The 19,481-nt window shown below is 52.1% G+C and overlaps 1 protein-coding gene across 1 annotated transcript; it reads left to right on the forward strand.

Annotated features, from left to right (window-relative positions):
• Positions 1–6,848: 6,848 nt before the first annotated feature.
• Positions 6,849–9,863, forward strand: NR2E3 (nuclear receptor subfamily 2 group E member 3). The gene is made up of 7 exons (XM_019735929.2): positions 6,849–6,954; positions 7,447–7,573; positions 7,719–7,822; positions 7,913–8,161; positions 8,288–8,448; positions 9,283–9,529; positions 9,754–9,863. Exons 1-7 carry the CDS (start codon positions 6,873–6,875, stop codon positions 9,861–9,863), a joined length of 1,080 nt encoding a protein of 359 aa, XP_019591488.2. The 5' UTR covers positions 6,849–6,872.
• The last annotated feature ends 9,618 nt before the right edge of the window (positions 9,864–19,481 follow it).

Below are 19,481 nucleotides of genomic sequence, written 5' to 3' on the forward strand. Positions count from 1 at the left end.
CATGTCCTCCCCTCCCCCCTTACTCTCGGGCAGATACATTTGCCTGAAGTAACCCAATTATCTGCCTGGGTTTGAGTCCCACGTCGCTTGTCACCTACATACTGGCTGTGTGACATTGGGTGACCTCTGTCAGTCTCTGTAATGGATGATAATAATAATACGCCTCTGGTAATGCTGTTGTGAAGATTACATGAGTTGACATATATAAACACTTAGAAATGTGTCTTCCACATCCTAATTTCTTAATAAATATTTCCTATCATTATTATTGGTTGTAGTTATTTCAAATTAGCCACTCTCTTTTAAAAACACAAAAAGCCTTATCTTGATTACAATCATAATACGTGTTCATTATTAAACATTGAAAAACAGAAAAATATAAAGAAGAAAATAAAATAGTAAAATTCTCTTTCTGAAAAACCTCTGTTGACGCTTAGAGCCTTCCTTCCAGATAGTTCCTGAGTGCATACCCGTGAGACAGGATGTAATGTCACCCACCTGACAGCCTGGGGCTCCTCACGGACATTTGTCGTGGGCAGAGCTTCCCGCACCTGTGAAATCAGACTTGGTGAACTGTCTCCAGGAAGGCAGGAAACAACATGGCTTAGGACAGCAGTTCTCCACCAAGGGCGATTGTGCCCCTGGGGGGAGGGGGACATAAGGCAACATCGGGAGGTATTTTTGGTTGTCACAATTGGGGAGAAAGGGTGCTCCTGGCATCTAGTGGGTAGAGACCAGGATGCTGCTAAACACCCTGCAGTGCCCAGGACAGGCGTCCCTATCAAAGACAGATTAAAATGTCAATAGTGCCCAAGTTGAAAGGCCCTGCCTTAGGCTATTTCATTTCTAGATAATAAATATTATTACCAGGAGGGTCTGTCAGCTAGAATACACTGGTGTGGTTGTACCAGTTAAGCTTTTAAGACACTCTGTCCCGGTTTCCAAGCAGCATGCCCCGGCCCCCACTCCTCCCCGCCTCTTCCTTCCCCCCTTCTTCCAGAGCTTCCCAGTCCACACTGACGTGTTCAGACCTGGCATAGACAGAGGGGTGGCTGCGCCTCTGGGACCAGGCCTCCCCCTGGCGGCTGCAGTTGTTCTGACTGGCCAAGGCCCCGCCTGAGCAGCTGGGCAAGGTCGGCTGTCCCCCCACCCCCCAACCAGTGATGACAGAGAAATGAGGAGCCTGAGAAACCTTTCATTTTCACACATATAAACACTTAACAATTTCTTCATAAATATTTCTTGTTGTTATTATTACTGCTAATATGTCTAGTTAGCCATTTCTCTTTTTTTTCCCATTGAAAAGAGCTTTATTTTATCCTGATCGTAACTGTAATACATATTCATTATTAAACATTCAAACAAAACAGAAACATTTCTGTGTGTGGTGAGTTTCTGCCTGTGGCGTCTTCCAGCTCTGGGGGAGAATGAAGACCCACCTGGGAGAGCAAAGGCAGGAAGGAAACATCAAAACAGATACTGTTCACTTAGTCACCTGGACACAAAGGACGAAGGGGGTCAGCCCCAACGTGACACGGATCAGATGTGCCCTGGACAGACAGCCTTTTGTCTGCTCAGCCTAGGACAAGGCACGGGAGCCTCTGCCCTTCGGCTCAGACCTTTAAAACGATTCTGGAAGGACTTCACCAGCCAAGGGCTGGGAAAACTGTATAGTGTGTTGTGGGGGAATATCTGATTATTTCTAAATGTTATCTTGAAAAGAAAATAAAGAGGCTTTGTTGAGAAACTTTCATGCTGGTGTCTGCCTCTTGGAGTCCCGAATCTTCCTCTCATTGCTCTAGGAAAACAACCTCCTCATTAATTTAGGCCATGCCAGGGAGAAAGGAGGACCGTGGTCTTGGACCAGAAATTCCCGAGACCCAAGAAACCACATGTCCGTGCTGCTGTCGCTGGCTTTGACGCTGAAACACTGTGGGCCTGTTTCCATGTAAACGAGTACAGAAACCCACCCCTTGCAGTGGCTACACCGCACCCCACGGCAGGGTGGTTGGTGCACACTTTATTTAGCCTGTTGTCTGCACATGGGTGTTCTCCTGAATGGCTGCAGGAAACAGCTCTACTTATCATGAAATCTTTGTGGTATTTTCCGTGGAAAGACTTCCTAGAAGTTCAGTTGCTGGACCCTGAGCCCCAGGGCCCGTGGGCTCCCCACTCACTATCCTTTCTCAGAGACAGTGAAGACCCTTGTGTGGGGGGGTGGGGGGTGGCGGGGATGGAAATTTTTAAGAAATCCCAGAAGCTACGTTTCCAGGACTGAATGCTGTGAACGAGGCTTGCCTTAAATCAGAAGCTGGCAGCTGCTGGAATGGGTGCCATGGCCGATAAGCCCAGACAGCCTGACTGGCAGCTGGGTCACCCCAGGAGCCACTCCCTCCTGCCTTACAGAACCCAGGTCATCTCTCAGGCCTATGGCCTGTGACCCAGGGTGTGACAGGCCCTACACCAGCTGGGGCAGGTGGCTTTACCTGCCAGGTCTTAAGTGTCCAGAGGGAGAGCAGTCTTGCAGCCTTTATCACACACCTCCCGCTGCTCCCTCCGCCCCAGCCCCCCAGCCCTGCCCTCACCCTGTCCCAGACCTCCAGGGAGTTCAAAGGAAGTTGCTGACCTGTCCACTGGGGGAATAATTGTATTAGTGATAAGGTGGCCTCTGACAGCTTCCTCAGCAGATTCAGGGCTTTGGGCTGAGTAAGCCTTTGACGTCTGCCCCAGCAGCTGGTGGTCACAGATCGGGAGACTCCCCCCTGCCCGAGTCCTGCTGGGCTGTCACCCTTTCCCACTGCACAGTCAGGGCTCTCGCTGGGCCTGACCTGCTAAAGAACCCAGCGCCAGGGGGAGAGAGGAGCTTGGCTGGGATCAAAATGACATAAGAGGTCGACAGAATAAAGTCAAAACAAACAGAGTAAGAATAGGCAGGTCAAACCCTGCAGGTGTCCTTTATCTCGATGGACTTATTTGTTTACCACTCTAATACATACCCACTGTAAGAATCTCAAGAAAATACAGACAAGTTAAAAAAAGACTCCTGGTGCAGTAAGTGCCTTGTGAGCCTCCTGCCCAGCTGACCTGAAGTGGTGACCCCGTCCTGGAGTCTTCCATCTGGACTGAGGAGAGGGAGTTGACGTGGAGTGAGGCTCAGCATTGAGGACAAGGTCTGGCCCTGGAGGCACCTCTAGAGGGACAGCGGGTGGGCTGAGCAATCAGGGCAGGCGGCCTGGGGGAGGTGAGCCCTGGACAGGCCCAGAAGGGCAGAGGGGACTGGGCAGCTGGAGCAGGAAGGGCAGGCCAGCAGCGCAGACGGAGAAGAGCAGAGAGAAGACCAGCTGGGAGCTGCGCCCTCTCCTTTTCCTCTTTACCTGGAAGGCCCTTCCTGATGCCTCCAGCGCCTTCCCCAGGCCCTTCCCACGCACTTGCTGGAAGGAGCTAGGCTGGGGGTGCTCCTGGGGTCTACCTGCTCCCGGTATTTGCCTCCCTGCTGAGAGCTTCAGGGAAAGTCCCATACCTGCCCACACTGCCCACCTGGAAAGTCACGGTCTTTGACCTCAGCAGGGCCTCAGAGCCTGCCCCGAAGTCCCTCTCTGCGTCCCTTCCCCAGGTGACTGTGGTCACCTCCAACCTCTGCCCTGTGGCCTCCTTCCACCCACCTCCCCCTTCTTGTCATCGCAGACTGTGATACCCCTGTTAGTGTCACTCTAATGCCAGCACAACCCCCAAGGGGACAGCAGTAGACCCAGTTTAGAGGTAATAAAACTGACACAGAGGCGCGGAACAACGTGCCCAGGCTCACACGGCCAGGACAAGGCGGAGCCACTGTCGGAGAGCAGACGTCTGGTCCGTGCCTGCCCCTGCAGCCCTGGCCTCTCTGATTCCTTCCAGGGGGTCCCTGCCCTGGCCAAAGCCGGCCCCCTACACGTACTCTGCCACCCCCTCAGGCTTGCTCACATAGCCCTCACTCTCTCTGGATATTTTCCTTCTGTCTCTCATTTTAAAAGGAACTCCTTTTCTTAAATATTTTTATTTAAATATCTCCCCGACTGGAAAAAAAAAAAAAAAGACTTTTCTTAATGTCACCCTTCCTGCAGAGCCCTTAGCCCCTCTCTTTCCCTCCTCAGCAAGTGCTCTGCTTCCGGTCCCCCTCACGCAGAGCCCTAGAACAACCCAAGGCTCCAGCTACCTCCTGCTGCTGCAGCCAAGGAGACGCTCCGAGTCCCCCTGGAGAGCACCTTGGTGGAAAGCAGGAGTTTGGGATCAGATGTAAGTTTGAATCCCATCTCTCTCCCCAGTCTCCCCCACCACTCAGTAGCTGTGTGTCCTGAAGCAAATTGCTTCACCTCTCTGAGGCTCGGTTTCCTCATCTGTGAGTTGAGGCTGATAAGAACAACTTCTTCAGAGGCTTGTGTGAGATTTGGACACCATATTGCAAGTATTTGTGTAAGCACTCTCCTCACATGCTTTCCTGTTCTTGTTAGTGATACAAGTGACCTTACAAGACGCTTGACCTGCTCGATGCCTCCAGCCTGGAATCCACCCCTTCCCTTGCTCCCTTGGCCCACGCTGTCCTGATTCTCCCTCTCAGCTCCTCAGCCAGCGAGCACTTCCTCCTCCCAGACCTCCAGGGTTGGAGGCCCTCAGCTCAGCCTTAGGCGCTTTCCTTTCAGCGCACCAGTGGGACAGGCGTCCCTCCCTCCCTCTTCGTGGGCTTCGGTGCCCGTTTCTGTGCAGATAACCTGATGGGAGGTGGTCGCCACAACAGGACTCCAGGTGGGTCTGTGGCTGGAAGCTCGGGGCAAAGCCCCAGGCAGGAATGTGGTGTGAAGTTGTCCTGGAGGCTGTGCATGTGTGCGAGAGCGACCAAGGAGGGCGTGCAAAGGTCCGCTGGGCCCACCTCTGGGGCACACGACGGAGATGACATGTTCCAAGCAGGGGGCAGACAGGGAAGACCTGTGCTCCCGAAGAAGCAGGAAAGAGGAGCTTTGGGAAGGAGAGACCAGTCACCCAAGTTCAAGGGAGACGCCCTCGGCTTGGAGGTGAGGTGGAGCTGTAGGCCTTGCAGTGGAAGACGCTGAGAGGCCACCTGGCTGGAGGACGGAGTGGAGGGGTGAGGACAGAGGCACAGGACGTCGGGGAGAGGCCTCCGCCCAGTGGCCTCGGTCTTCTGAGGCCCCAGAGAGCACATAATCCTGCAAAGTCCCTGGAGCTGACTTTCCAAATCCCCAATAGTGCTTCCCTGTCACAGTGAGCGTTAACCCCACTTACCAGGGCCCTGCCCCACCTCTGTCCCCTTAACTCCATGATCCTCCCGGAAGCTTCACACTGTGCCCCTCCCCCTCGGGCTCTCAGACTGAGCTTACCCCTGGCCCAGGCTCACCCCAGAGGTGAGCTCAGGTCGGTGAGCTCAGGTCTGCCGAGGGTGGGTGGGCCCCTCCAGACCAACCGGGGCTTTCTGCTCCATTCTGGGCATGGGGTGGGGGTGGGGGGGCCCAGGCGCAGGGAAAGGAAAGGCTATTTACTCCAGGATGCTCTCAATAACCCTGAGATGTAATAATAACGACAGCCTCCATCACGTATTACACTCTTACTAAGTACCAGGCATGAAACACTTCGAGAATTACCTTAGTGTCCCCAACTATACTAATGACATGTACTTTTGTACATGCTTCCTGTTAAGAAGGGTTAAAATCACTGCTCAGGGTTGCATGGCTGGCCTGTGAGGGAGCAGGAATTTGAACTTGGGTCTGTCTCTGCTCTCTCTCCACCCTCCCTCTGGGGTCTGGTGCTTGATCCAAGGTGGCAGACTCCACCTGCTCCTCAGAACCATCACTGAGCTGGGAAGACTGGGTGTGGGGACAACCTAGGACTCTAAGGCCAGGTCAGGGAAAGTAGAGGAGGCCACCTGATCGCCTGTAGCCAGGCTCAGGGCCTGTGTCCTCACCCCTCTTGTCCTGCAGGCTCAGCTCTCCAGATGGGTGAGAAAAACACCTGGCAGCTCCTCTCCTGCTGCCTCATATGCTTGAAGGAGACCGCCCCCCACATTGCCCCCGCCCCCCCCACCCCCCGCCTGCAGGCCAGCCTCAGACCCTACACTGGACCCATTCCCAAGTGTGATGGGAGCTGCCTCTGTGCCAGGGGTCTGGGGAATGCTAACCTTCCCAAAGGGTCAGGAACCTCAAATCCTGGGCCCTAAGCAGCCCCGTATCAAGGGAGTGGGGAGAACGACTGGGGCAGAGAGCTGGACGTACCCAGGCCCCACAGTGAGCACCAGCTGAGCAGAGCCACACAAGCACACACACTTGTCCCTGGAAGCATACTTAACAGCTCAGAAAGAGTCAAGTCCTGGAGGTAGTGGAGCCCACACCTGCCTCACCTGCCTTCACGATTTGGCATTGGATGGAGACCAGCTTGAGAGCACTGGGCAGCCTGGGGGTTGGTGCAGGGCAGCAGGACAGACAGACCAGCTCCGGGGGCACCTTGGTAACGCTGCGGGTGTGGCCGCTTGGTCCCCTGTGGAGACAGTAAAGATTAAGAAGATCATAAGCGGTGCCCAGTCAGCGTCCAGCCTGCTGCCCTGGGAGAAAGCTCCTTGGGCCAGAGCCGCTGCTGTGAGGGGGAGTCAGGGCGGCTCCTGAGTTTAGACAGAGGGGACAGGGAGAGAGAGACAGACGGAGATCACAGGGCCAGGAGAAGGGAGAAGTAGAGAGAGAGGGGGGACAGGGACACAAATAGAGGGACAGAGGTAGAGACAGGAAGGCAGGGGCTGACTGGCTCAGTGTCTCGGGAGGTTTCCTTCAGGCAGGAAGGCGGACGCTGCCCTGGGACCTGCCAGGACTCAGCCAGCAGCGCCCACAAGCTCCAACATGGCTGCAGCTGCGCCGACGGCTGTGGCTGCCTCCAGGAAGGAGACTCCAGGCGGATGGGGCCTGGGGGAGGAGCAGACAGGTATGGCTTTCCCAGACATAGTGTCCTGGCCTTGGGGAGTGAAGTGTGCACCACGACAGCAGCCAAAGTAACTGGCCCAGCCCGAGAGCTGTGGGCAAGTGTGAGGGAACCTGCTGGCAAACCCAGAATCCTAGACACATGGGGGTCAGAGAGCCAGGACAGGACAGCTGAGCTGATAGGAAGGGAAGAAGAGAGAGCGCCCTGAGGGTTTGTCAGTGGACAGACGTCACAGTGGTGTTGTCCAGATGTTTTTATGGGATGATGGAGCCTGAGGCCACCTGCAGACAGAGGGAATGGGAGGTGGGAGGTGGAGGCAGAGAGCTGCTATACAGGTAGAGGGAGGTGAGAGGGCAAAAGTTAGGGGGGGGGTGAGGGGCGTATGCTAAAGGAGACCCTTTTCCAGATGGGAAGGAAATGAGGGGTAGAGGGGTCCCTGGGGCAGTGAGAGGGGTGTGCAACCCCACCCTGCCCAGCGTCGCTCCTGCCCCTCAGGCGGGGGCCCCTCCATCCAGTGCCGCGTGTGTGGGGACACCAGCAGTGGGAAGCATTATGGCATCTACGCCTGCAACGGCTGCAGCGGCTTCTTCAAGAGGAGCGTGAGGCGGAGGCTCATCTATAGGTGAGGGAGGGCAGGACCCCTGAAACACACACACAGCCCTGCTGGGTCCCTGAATGGGGACGAGGTGATTAGGGCGAACATGCCCGAAGCTCGCGGTCCAGGGTCTTGGAGGTACACTGACGCCTGGGGCTCCCTCCACCTGCAGGTGCCAGGTGGGGGCAGGCATGTGCCCAGTGGACAAGGCTCACAGGAACCAGTGTCAGGCCTGCCGGCTGAAGAAGTGCTTGCAGGCGGGTATGAACCAGGATGGTGAGTCGGGGACACAACCTGGAGAGGCATGACAGAAGAGATGGGGGTGCATGCCTGGGGGAAGGGTCCCGACCCTTTCTGCCTCCCCAGCCGTGCAGAACGAGCGACAGCCGCGAAGCACAGCCCAGGTCTGCCTGGAGAGCATGGAGTCAGGTGGGGAGCCCCAGCTGGAGCCCGTGGCGGCACCGCTGGCCCCAGGAGGGCCCAGCCCCCAGGGCCCCCTGCCTGTTTCTGCAGCCAGAACCCTGGGGCCCGGGGCCCTCACACCTCCAGGTCACCACCACTTCATGGCCAGCCTTATCACGGCCGAAACCTGTGCTAAGCTGGAGCCAGAGGATGGTAAGTGGGGGGATGGCTGAGCTCCCGGGTCAGTCCCTAGCCTTTATCCCCAGGCCCGGGCCCCTGCGCCCCTCCTGCCGCCTGCCAAAGAGCAGAGGCTGACATCACAGCTCCCTCCTCCAACAGCTGACGAGAACATCGATGTCACCAGCAACGACCCTGAGCTCCCTTCCTCACCGCCTTGGGGACCTGACAGCATCCACGAGACAGCGGCTCGCCTGCTCTTCACAGCCGTCAAGTGGGCCAAGAACCTGCCTGTGTTCTCCAACCTGCCCTTCCGGGACCAGGTACACCCATCAGGCAGCCCCCACAAGCCAGGGGGCTGGGGGCACATGCGCCTGTTCAGGTGATGATTGGAGGCGTGTGCGGCTTGGGGATGGTGACGGTTGGTCGCACACGCCTGTGAGTCAGTGATGGTCAGGGGTACACATGTGGGTGGACTGTCGGGGCTGCTCACACCTCTGGGCCACAGTGATGGTTGGGCTGAGTGATGGCCAGGGACACACTGAGAGCAGGGCTTTGGCTCCAGGTCTCTTTCCTCCTAGACAGAACCTCAGGTTATGCAGACACTGTATGCAGTGAGTGGTCTGCACACCCTGAACAGTGTGGGTGACGGCTCTGGGCTCCCTGGGGTGGGGGGGACAGGGGAGGGGCACAAAGGCTTCTGATGTTGGGGCTTGAGTTTCAGCCCAACCTTTTCACCTCTGGATGCCCCTCCATGCTTCTTGTGGGCAAGAAGCCCAACGTGTTGTGATAAACGAGAAGAGAGCCAAGCCTTGAGCCAGTGGCTTGGATGCAGCAGCTCAGTGTCAGGCAGCATCTCCTGAGTACCCTCGACTTAGGGTGCTCATGGGGAGTGTCCCTGAGGCCTCCCAACTCCCCACAGCTCTCGGCTTTCATAAGTGTTCCAGCGCGGCTCCAGGTGGAACCCACAAAGTGTCTTGGAGCCTAGGCAGTGAGGCCCGACGGTGCCAAATCCCAGAGCTCGGGGAACGTTCCAGGCTACCAGGACCAGCCCTTCCTTTCTAGGGGACCCGAGATGGTGGCGGAGGCTGCAGGCTGAGCCAGGGATGCTGTATGCTGCATACCGGTGCTCACACTCACTCCCTCTCTGGGCACAGGTGATTCTGCTGGAAGAGGCGTGGAGTGAACTCTTCCTCCTCGGAGCCGTACAGTGGTCTCTGCCTCTAAACCGCTGCCCACTGCTGGCCCCTCCTGAGGTGCCGGCTGCTGGCAGCGCCCAGGGCCGGCTGGCATTGGCCAGCATGGAGATGCGAGTCCTGCAGGAAACCATCTCGCGTTTCCGGGCGCTGGCCGTGGATCCCACAGAGTTTGCCTGCATGAAGGCCCTGGTCCTCTTCAAACCAGGTAGCTGACTCTTGGCCTAAGCCTTCCAGAGATGTGGTCGGGGATGACCTCCTCCTGCCCCTCCCTTTCTCTCCGTCACCCCATATAGGCCCAGATGTGCACAGATGTCTTCCCTGGGGGGCAGGAGAGAGGCATAGGGCTGGGCGCACCCCTCCTGCGGGCGGGGTAACTGTGGGGGGCAGGGTGGGCTGTGAGAGGAGCTCACCACCGCTGCTCCTGTCCAGAAACGCGAGGCCTGAAGGATCCGGAGCACGTGGAGGCCTTGCAGGACCAGTCCCAGGTGATGCTGAGCCAGCACAGCAAAGCCCACCACCCCAGCCAGCCCGTGAGGTGACCGGAGGACCTGCCTCCCTGCCCACCTATCCCGTCACTTCTTCACCCCTGGCCCACCTCCCTGGCTCTGCCTCAGGGCTGCACTGATTAGACAGGACAAGGGTCTCAGCTCGGCCAGCACAGATGAGACCTCTGCAGTGTGCCAGGTACAGGGCCAGGCCCAGGAACGGGGACCAAAATGGGCTGCCTTCTAGGAAGGCGTGGCAGTGACCACACTGATGAGGAGAGCTGCCCTGGTCAGGTACGGGGGCCGCATGTGTCCAAAGGAGACAGACCCCCTGGGTGTGGGGTGGGAGGGACAGCAGAACTGACAGGACCTGTGGGGGAGGGGCTGGACTTGGAAGGAAGCGCAGGGCAGATCTTAAAGCAGAGAATCATCATTTACAAAGGCAGGGGACGGAGAGGGAAAGAGAAACTTAGATGTGTTCTTAGGACAGGGGCCCAGTTTGGAAGGAACAACAGACTGCTGCCCATGAGAAGGTGGGAGATTAACCAGAATGGCACTCGGGGACGAGTTCAGGACTTTGAATGCCAGCCTAGGCCATACCTGATTTGGTGGGCAGAGAAGAGCTGGCGCAGGTTTGCGCAGGAGGGTGTTGTACACAGAGCTGGATGACGTGGCAGCAAGTGCAGAGATGCTGCCGTCACCCAGGGGAGTCCCTGGAGTCAGCTCCTCGGGAATGGAAAGGAGATGACAGATCCAAGGGCCTCCAGGAGTGGGAATGGTCCGAGTTGGCACTTGGGTGGATGCAAGGGAAGAGGAGCTATTTGGGAGAAGAGGTGGTCCTGAAATAAACAGGAGTATCAGGAGGCAAGTTCTGAGGGAACATGACAAGGGCCAATGGGTGTGCAGAGGGGCCTCTCTCGGGAATACATAATACTGCGTAAGCCATGTGCGGGACGATGCCCAGCCGGCTGGGTGAGGGGAACTGAGAGTGCAGTGTGGGGAGGGTGGGGCCAGAGCCAGGGCCCAGGGACGCCAGCTGGGCTCAGCCCCCGCAGGTACAGTGGAGCCTGTCAGGGTCGGGCCAGTTGGCTCCAGCGTCTTCTGGCTATTTTGGATCATGTCATCTGCGTGCTCCGGGGGCTCCAGCTCTTTCTGAAGAAGTAAGCTAACGTGCACAATCTCACATCACCTCTAATCTGAGAAATGGTCACAAGAAGAGGGAATTTCCCTTGAAAAGAGCCAGGGGGTACTAGGAATATACCTCGGTGGCACAGAAAGATTTCTGCTGCTCATGAGCGTGGGGAGAACACGACTGAAGAGCTGACAGAGCAGCCTAAGAACGGTCATTGCTGATGGCACCCCGCAGAACTCCTCGGCTAAGTTCCTGTCGGGTTCACCTCCCAGAGACGTCCTGGCATATTGGTTTTGTGTCAAAGTTCAAAATTCTGATTAAGATTTCCTGTGTCCGTTCTACAGCACCCCCAGCTACAGGCAGACCTGAGTGCTGAGAGATACGTGGGTTCTCTAAGCCAGCCTATTTCAGTTTTTAAAAACAGCAAGACTCAGGAAGCAATGCAATTTCCATGGTAACCCAACAGACACTAAAATGAAGCCCCACCAAACAATACCTTACTTTGCATAATTTGGTCTGATACTTGTATTGTTTCTAAAAGACTGGCTGTAACCCATGACATTTCATTTCAGACCCACTAGTGGATCAATTACCACAGTGTGGAAAAACAATGTCTATCCTGGACTTTACAGTTACTTCTTCCTGAACCTCCTCAGAAGGGGTTCCTCCCCACACAGAAGAGGGGGAGGCACCAGAGGAGTGTACAACTGCTCGTGCCACTTACTTGCACTCATTAGAGGAAGCGAGCCCTGGGATTGGGGGTGGGGGCGGGCCTCCATGGTGGGGTGGGTGAGCAGGGCCTTGCTTTGGAGGGGTCTCCTTGTCATCGGGGCTCCCACCCAAGGAAGGGGCTCTCCCCCATCTGTCACTCGGGGCTTCACCACCCACCGGCTCTGCCCTGGGGACCCCTGCCTCGGCAAATGGTTTTTAACACAACAATTTCTTATTTTCTGGGTGAGCATCTCAGCCACAAAAACTATGCTTCCACTTCAGAACGTTTTCATTTATGGTTCCTCTATCATCCGAGGTAGCTTACAGAAGGGAATTTATATTCATATTCAAATATATATACCAGGGGTGCCAGAAAACATATACACATTTTATGATTTGTTATCTATGCTCAAGCAGTAGTTCGCCATCATCAGAAGTGTCTGGACGCTGATGGGAAACACTTTGAGCCCCTTTGTAATTGCAGATGTCAAACGTGACTTGTATCCATTTTTGTTATCAGTATATATTGAGTATTACAATTAATACAGTTTTTTCCTTAAGATGTGTATACATTTTTTGGCAGTCTTTGTAGTATTAATCATCATACATTTATCACAATAATCACATATATGATTAATAGTCACATCACATGTATTATTACTATAAAGCACTTCTCATCTCTACACATAATAAACAATATTTATTCATATTTTCATTGCACTCAACTAAACATTTGGAGGGGGGGGCCACAACAGGTCCCGGATGGGTGGTGGCAAGCCCTCTAGTAAGTGGGGCCTTTCCTCAAAATTCTGCCTCCTCCCCTGGGTCCCTCTCCCCTCTCCTCTCCTTCAGCCAGGCTGCTGCCCCCAGGACTCATGCTCAGAGCTGATAATACAACTGATGGCATCCCCTCTCCTGTTCAGGTTTGGGAAATTGCTCCTGCTCCTCCCGTCTTTGAGGTTTATCGCTTCTGAACGCGTGGAGCTCCTCTTTTTCCGCAAGACCATCGGGAATACTCCAATGGAAAAACTCCTCTGTGATATGTTCAAAAACTAATGGAAGCAGAAGTAAGCTGGTGCAGTCACTGTGGAGAACCATCTACTGAAGTGAAACACTCACCTGCCCTGTGACCCAGCAATTCCAGTTGGAGGTGTGTGTACCTAGCAGAAATGTCCACCAAAAGATATAATATTCATAGCAGCTTTATTCATAATAGCCCCAAACTGTACCTTGAAAGTCAAATGGATTAATCAATCGTGGCATATTCATATGATGGAAAACAGAAATAAAAGAGAATGAACTACCAATATATGTGACAACATGGGTAAATTTCAGACATAAAAATTGAAGAAGCCAGGCTCAAGTTCCACTTATACAAAGTTCCAGAACAGGTCAGACTAACCGGTGGTGACACAAGTTGGAATAGCGGCTACCCCTGGGGCGGGAGGTGGGGTGACTGAGAAGGGACCCCAGGGAGTCTCCTAGTGTGCTCCAGATGTTCTCTATTTGATCTGGGAGGTGGCTTCACAAATGTATTAATTCATAAAAGTTATTTAGGCTATGCGCATAAGATGTGTGCACTTCACTGTATTATGTCAGACCTCCACGAAAAAGTGAAAACACAAAGACAGGAAAACGAATGCGGCCACGACTCTCCTGAGGACACAGAAGGAATGAGCATGGTTCTGGGCTCCGTGGGGTTTCCACTCGAGTCAGAGCCCAGGTGCAATGAATTCCAGCTAGGGGAAAAATCTCCCGCAGGACTCAACCACCCAGCTTCCCTCCGGATGGCACCCCATCTCCCATGGCTTCTCTCCATCTTTCTCTTCCTTAGCCTCCCTCACCTCAACCCCCCAAACAAAGCTGAGCACCATCCAACTCAACGCAAGTCAGCTACGGCCCTTTTTGTGCAGGGCAATCTCCACTTCCTAATTCCTGATGAAGGATGATGCTCAGACAAACCTCATCCTTTTCAAAGACAGACCCAGAAGACATAGTGTCATGCAGGGTCTCTGGTCCCACTCCGGCGGGTGGATACAGAATATGGTGAGGCCAAAAAGGAACACTGATGGAGCCATAGACGGGGGGTTGTCACACGGGGTATCATGCGGGGTCTCCAGTCCCGCTCCTCACATAAGAACGCAGGATATGGTGATCCCAAAAAGGAACATTCACGGAGCCATAAATAGGGGAGTCATACCACTATAGTCTCACTGGCGGCTGGGTTGGAGACACAGGAGGCAGTAGCCACATGATCTGTAGCCCGCCGTCCACTTGTCTCTGCCAACCAACCTCACTTGCTAGCTGCAATCCGCCTCTCTGCAGTCCGCAATCCACACTCCTTCACGCCTCACCACTACACCACTACACCACCACTTTGCTAGCTTAGCGGCAGCAGTTGTATCAGCGGCTAATGGCTAACTGGTAACAGCTGATGGCCAACTAGTCACAGCTGATGACCATCTACTATCTGAGCCAACACCTTTCTATGTGAGGCCGAGAGCCTGGTAACTGCTCTCTGGGGCTCTGTCCCCACAGGGGTTCATACCACTATATTCTTTCTGGCAGCTGGGTTGGAGATACAGGAAGCAGGAGCCACACGATCCACAATCCCCGGTCCGCTTCTCTGCCAAGCAACCACCCACCCAACGAACCAACAATCAACCCCCTAGTGTAGCCATGGCAGTTATATTAGTAGCTAATGGCTAACCAGTAACAGCTGATGGCCAACTAATAACCAAGCCAGCACCTTTCCACGTGATGCCGAGAGCCTGGAAACTGCTCTCTGGGACTCTGTCCCCACACCTAGAAAAGAATAATAAAACAGTTAACATGTATCAGGCACTTTATATGCCAGGCAATGAACTAAGTACCCATTGTGCATGATGATTTAATCCTCAGATTAACTTTGGGGGAGGAGGAAATCATCCATGTTTGTAAATGAAAACCCTGAGGCTTAGAGGACCCCCTCGGTCCCTGGAATCCACTGAACAGTCTGTTGCATTTTCTGCCTTCAAAGAAGAGATACTTGAATTCAAGAAGGAAAAGGTCATGTGAGAAATCTGAAATCCTAAGGGTTCCCTGCCCTTTGGCCTGTGCCTGAATCCTCCAGCTGACACAGATATCCTGTCATGATGGAGGGAGCATGGTTCAGAACACTTTGCTTTGCAAATGACAATCGCTAGGTTGGCGCCCAGGGAGGAGTGTGTGGAAAATCCTGCCCAGATGCGGTCCATCCCACGTAAGCATTCAAACTATTTGAGACTCTTCATCTTCTAAAACTATCCGGCTTGCCTCAGTTATTCGGGTCATTTCATGTCTATAATGCCATCGTACCTTCCAATTCCCTACCAAAAGTTTAGTCCATAAGGTTGAAAGGTCTATATATAGAAAGCCCAAGCAAAGGCACTTTAGCAAGCTACATGGTTGAAATACGACCACGTAGGCCCTGAACACTTACCCTCATTTTGCTTTTGAAAACCTAAGACAGCAAAAGCAGCCCACTGAAGTTCACGGGCAGTGTCTGGGATGTGTGAGCACAGCAGGGCTACACTGGGAAAGAGATTGTTTGGGGTCTCCAGGAGGAAGTCTTGGAGAATTAAAGGAGGTATAAGCTGGTGGCATCAGTCCAGGAACTACATTTCCCAGGATCCCTTTCCCTATGGTTTGCTAAGGGAAAGAGGGCGCGCATGAGATTTGGAAAGTAATCGAGAAGCCATTATTCTCCATTATTCTCCAGAGACAGTTGTGGCCAGATGTCGGAAGATGGAGATTTCACAGCGGCATTCTTTAGAATTGCAGTAGCTTCCAGACAAGTTCTTGAGAACTTAGGAACTTCTGGCTGAGATCTGTGTTACTTTCTCAACCTCCTAAGAACTGTCCAGCTTGCCCAGTCCTTCTAGTGTTTATGTTAAGCCCCTAATTCCTATATGAAGTACTTTTCACCAGGAACATTGTGAGTGGCTTCTGTTTTCCTACTACAATGCAGCTCTCAGTCAATCCCAGGATTTATTCAACCTTTTGCTGTGAATTGGCCCCACTGAAATTCGAATGGGTAACAGCTCTTTTACTGCATCTAGGGCCCTTGCTGGGGGAGGGGATACTATGAAAGTTCCTTTTTGCCCTCAATACCAGAGATGCCCTTGGTTATGAAGCACACAGAGGTGGTTCCGTGGACCTATCTGAGCCTTTCTTTTCAGCTGCAGTTTTCAGGTTCATACGACACATTTCTTCTTCCTTCACCCTTAAGGGAGTATTTAAAGGTAGAAAGGGCAGAGAAAGACTCAGAGATGCCAAACAGCACCCGTTCAAATGAAGGACTAGAGCCTGATGGCAGAACGTTCCCAGCTGTTACCATGACGAGTCTCCATCTGGTGGACACGATGGGTTCTCCCCTCTAGGATGCAAGCACGACCGGGCTTGGAGCTTGTCTGGTTCACCAGTGTGGGTGCTCAGGAAATACCTGAGGATTAACAGCAACTCAGAACTGGGAAGTGAACCACTCCACAACTATGTGTCCGAAGTGCCTACAAGATTAAACAAATATCACGTGTCTTATCTATTAGGTTGGTGCAAAAGTAATTGCGGTTTTTGCAATTAACCTTTTAAACCGCAATTACTTTTGCACCAACCTAATACTTTCATGAGTATGTCCCTGAATCTAAGACCCTGTACTGATTCCCAATTTAGAAGGAACAATTTTTTAAAAAACCAAAGCTCTGGTCTCTGTGTAACTCGCATCTCCTTATACCTTCATGTACTCATCTTCACAATTGAAAAGGTTTGTTGTAAATTCAGTAATCACAGAGGCAAGTTTTAAAAGTTGTACCTCTAGGTTTTGTTGGGCCAATTAAGGAAATTTAAAGCAACAGTTCACTCTATCCTTATCATTTTGATGTAATGTAATGCAAAAATGTAAATGGGAACTTTAAAAAGGAATGGGAAAGATAACCTCAGCATTTAAAAACTCAATACATTTAAAGGAAAAGTTCACTACATTAACTTTTTTTTCCATTTTACCTTAGACCTTGTTTGGCATTTGGGAAGCGCTGATCTCATTCAATGCTCTCTTCCAATACTTAAGTGCTGGTACCCTTTGTAGGTGCTGAAGATCTAAGAGTCAGCAAGACAGTCACGTTTCTTGCGTTGGGAAGCTTACATCAGACAAACACGGGGAGCTGTTGAGAACATATGACATCTAACCCAGTTCAAGGGAGAAGAGGTAATTCCCAACTAGAACTGTTTTACATTGAGACCTGAGAGTCAGTAGGAGTTATCCAGAAAGGAAACCTGGGAAGAGAACTCATTTCCGAGAGGAAAACTAACCCAGAAAGGGCACATGATTTCTCCAAAGTCATTTAGTAGAGTGGCAGACGACGATGACAAACTAGGTTGGCATTCTTGGGCCTCTATAAGCAGATGCTCCCACTTCATGGCCTTTTTGGTGAGGACCCTCCGCGTAAGTGTACTGCCTTCCCTGCCCAGCCAGCCCTAAGCGGATGAGATGAAGTCTGGACAGCTTGCAGCTACTGTGTTTCCCCGAAAATAAGCCCCGGTCTCATTCATTTTTGCTCCAAAAGACACATTAGGGCATATTTTCAGGGGATGTCTTATTTTTTCATGTATAACAATCTACATTTATTCAAATACAGTCCTGTCATCTTCTTCTGGAACATCGTCATAACGTACTAAATGCGTCCGTCTGGCTCACGATCTTAACTGGGGCTTATTTTCAGGGTAGGCCTTCTTTTCGGGGAAACATGGTGGCATCCATGACAGGAAATGAGCAGCTTCACCTCACCATCACGTGCACTCAGTTGAGTTCCAACCACCACCCCCTCTACACTGTCAACTTTGGGCTCAGTCCCTTCCTTCAAACAATCAGTTTAACAAACACAAATCACTGTTGTCCCTTGGGATCAGACTGGAGCGAGTTAGGGCAGGAGTCAGGATGGTGAGAAAACAAACCACACGCATGGCTGCTACTAGAAGCTTTGTTCTTTAATGAGCCATTGGAGTGACTTGTTCAAGCTGCTTTTGTGCAGCCATACAGTGCGTATTTTCAGTGACACAAACTGGACTTTATACAGAGGATGTCTTGCTCCCCCCCCAACCCCCAAAATACAAAGTGCCTGTTGATTGTATCAGGAATGGAATCGGTTCTGTGGGTGAAATAAGTCATTCTTCTTATAGAATTATTCTGTTTAACAGTAAAATATTATATTTCACAGGATATGTCCTTTTACAATACATAGTCTTTTAAAAATTTACACTCAGCATACTTATAAATTACTTTAAATCCATTAAAATAATATAATACTAATCTGTAGCACACACCTTTCCCCTAGTAAATACAATTACTTGGTTCAAAAGGTGTAACTTTTCTATGACCTAAGAGGGCTGATAAATAGGTAATAAGTATGGATGGATAACAAGGTGACAGACCCTTTGGTGGGGCTTTTAAATAAACAGTTTCAAAAAGAGACCAAGAAGACCTAACAGTTCCATGTCCACACACTGTTCTGCTGTTCTTTTAACCCAAATCAAATGTGGGAGTGGTTCCAGAGAAAAGTGGTTCCAAGCATTTCAGGGGCAAAGAGACAGGACTCCCACAAATACTGACGAATTTCACCACCAAGGCGAGAATGGTGTTGGGGGACAGTGCTGGGGAGTTGTCACAAAATTACGGGTAGACATAACACTTTGTCAACACAATGATGTATGCCCCATGTCCAACTCCCCGCCAAGGGAAAAAAAGGGCAAAAAGAAGGATAAAGAAAGTCATCTGGACCGGGTTTCTTTTTAAAATGAAAACTCTTAGCTTTGAACACATCCTGATCTCTCTCGTTCACCAAAGGGCTCGAGAGGTGCACGTATTCATTGCAGTTAAAATAACTGTGGCCCGTGGGCACTGAGTGTGCGCCAGGGTGGCACTCCTCTTCCCAGCGAGGGTCTGGGACCCTCTGACTGTGAGAACAACCCTATTGCAACAGAGCAGAGCAGTCTCCACTCACCTCCCCGCAGGGGGAGAGGGAAAGAGATGTAGCTGGTTTCTGAAGCATGAGAAAGTGGGGGTTCAGGGATCCCATTCCCTGCCTCAGGTCTGGCTCTGCAGGGAAGGCTGTCTATCCCTTTGTGCTTCTAGAGCCCAGAGTGGCAAAGTAATTAAAATGGCAGGAAGTACAAAGTACATTAGAAACTAAACTAAGCAGTTACCTCCAAACCCTTCCTGCATTTGCTGTTAGTCATTTGCTTCACTTTGTGACACCCAATGTGGCCCCAAAACTACACTTCTCTGTTTCCGTGACATTTTCCACAATATGGGATGTGTAGGCTTTAAAGAGGAGAACTGAGAATCCCGGCTTTGTTTGGGGCTGGGAATGCGTGGTAAGAACAGTGCTCTGCATTTTGGAGATGGGCTTCAGGTGTGGGGCTGCCCCACTGCGGCCATGAGGCATCCAAGAGCAAAGAAAACAAGCAAAGGAGAAGCAACAGGACACAGAGATGCGACACTATTGAGGTTATCTTAACTGTAACTGACTGTAATGCACGCCGCTCACTTACTGGTGATAGAACTTGAACCAGGGAGAGAACCCATTTAGATCAAATGGAAGGAGATACAGCACTTGGTTCTGACAGTTTTTTAAGAGTTCCGACTTCATCTCTTTACCAGGTCACAATACCTGTTACCCTATGAGAACAACAGGCTTTCTTTCCTTCAAACGGAGGGTCACACACTTGCTCTCCATTCTTACAATTTCGTGATCTCTTCTCCCCACCACCCTCCATTCTGGCAGCTTGTTAAATGACTAGAAATCCACAAATCTAGC

The sequence above is a fragment of the Rhinolophus sinicus genome, linkage group LG03, assembly GCF_036562045.2.
Source record: "Rhinolophus sinicus isolate RSC01 linkage group LG03, ASM3656204v1, whole genome shotgun sequence".
Classification (NCBI taxonomy): domain Eukaryota; kingdom Metazoa; phylum Chordata; class Mammalia; order Chiroptera; family Rhinolophidae; genus Rhinolophus; species Rhinolophus sinicus.

Excerpts from the sequence above, each read along its gene's own strand:
- NR2E3 (XM_019735929.2), top strand. The coding sequence starts at position 6,873 with ATGGCTGCAGCTGCGCCGACGGCTGTGGCTGCCTCCAGGAAGGAGACT. Across the intron at positions 6,955-7,446 it reads CCTGGGGGAGGAGCAGACAG|GCGGGGGCCCCTCCATCCAG; the intron begins GTATGGCTTTCC and ends CCTGCCCCTCAG. Across the intron at positions 8,449-9,282 it reads ACCTGCCCTTCCGGGACCAG|GTGATTCTGCTGGAAGAGGC; the intron begins GTACACCCATCA and ends CTCTGGGCACAG.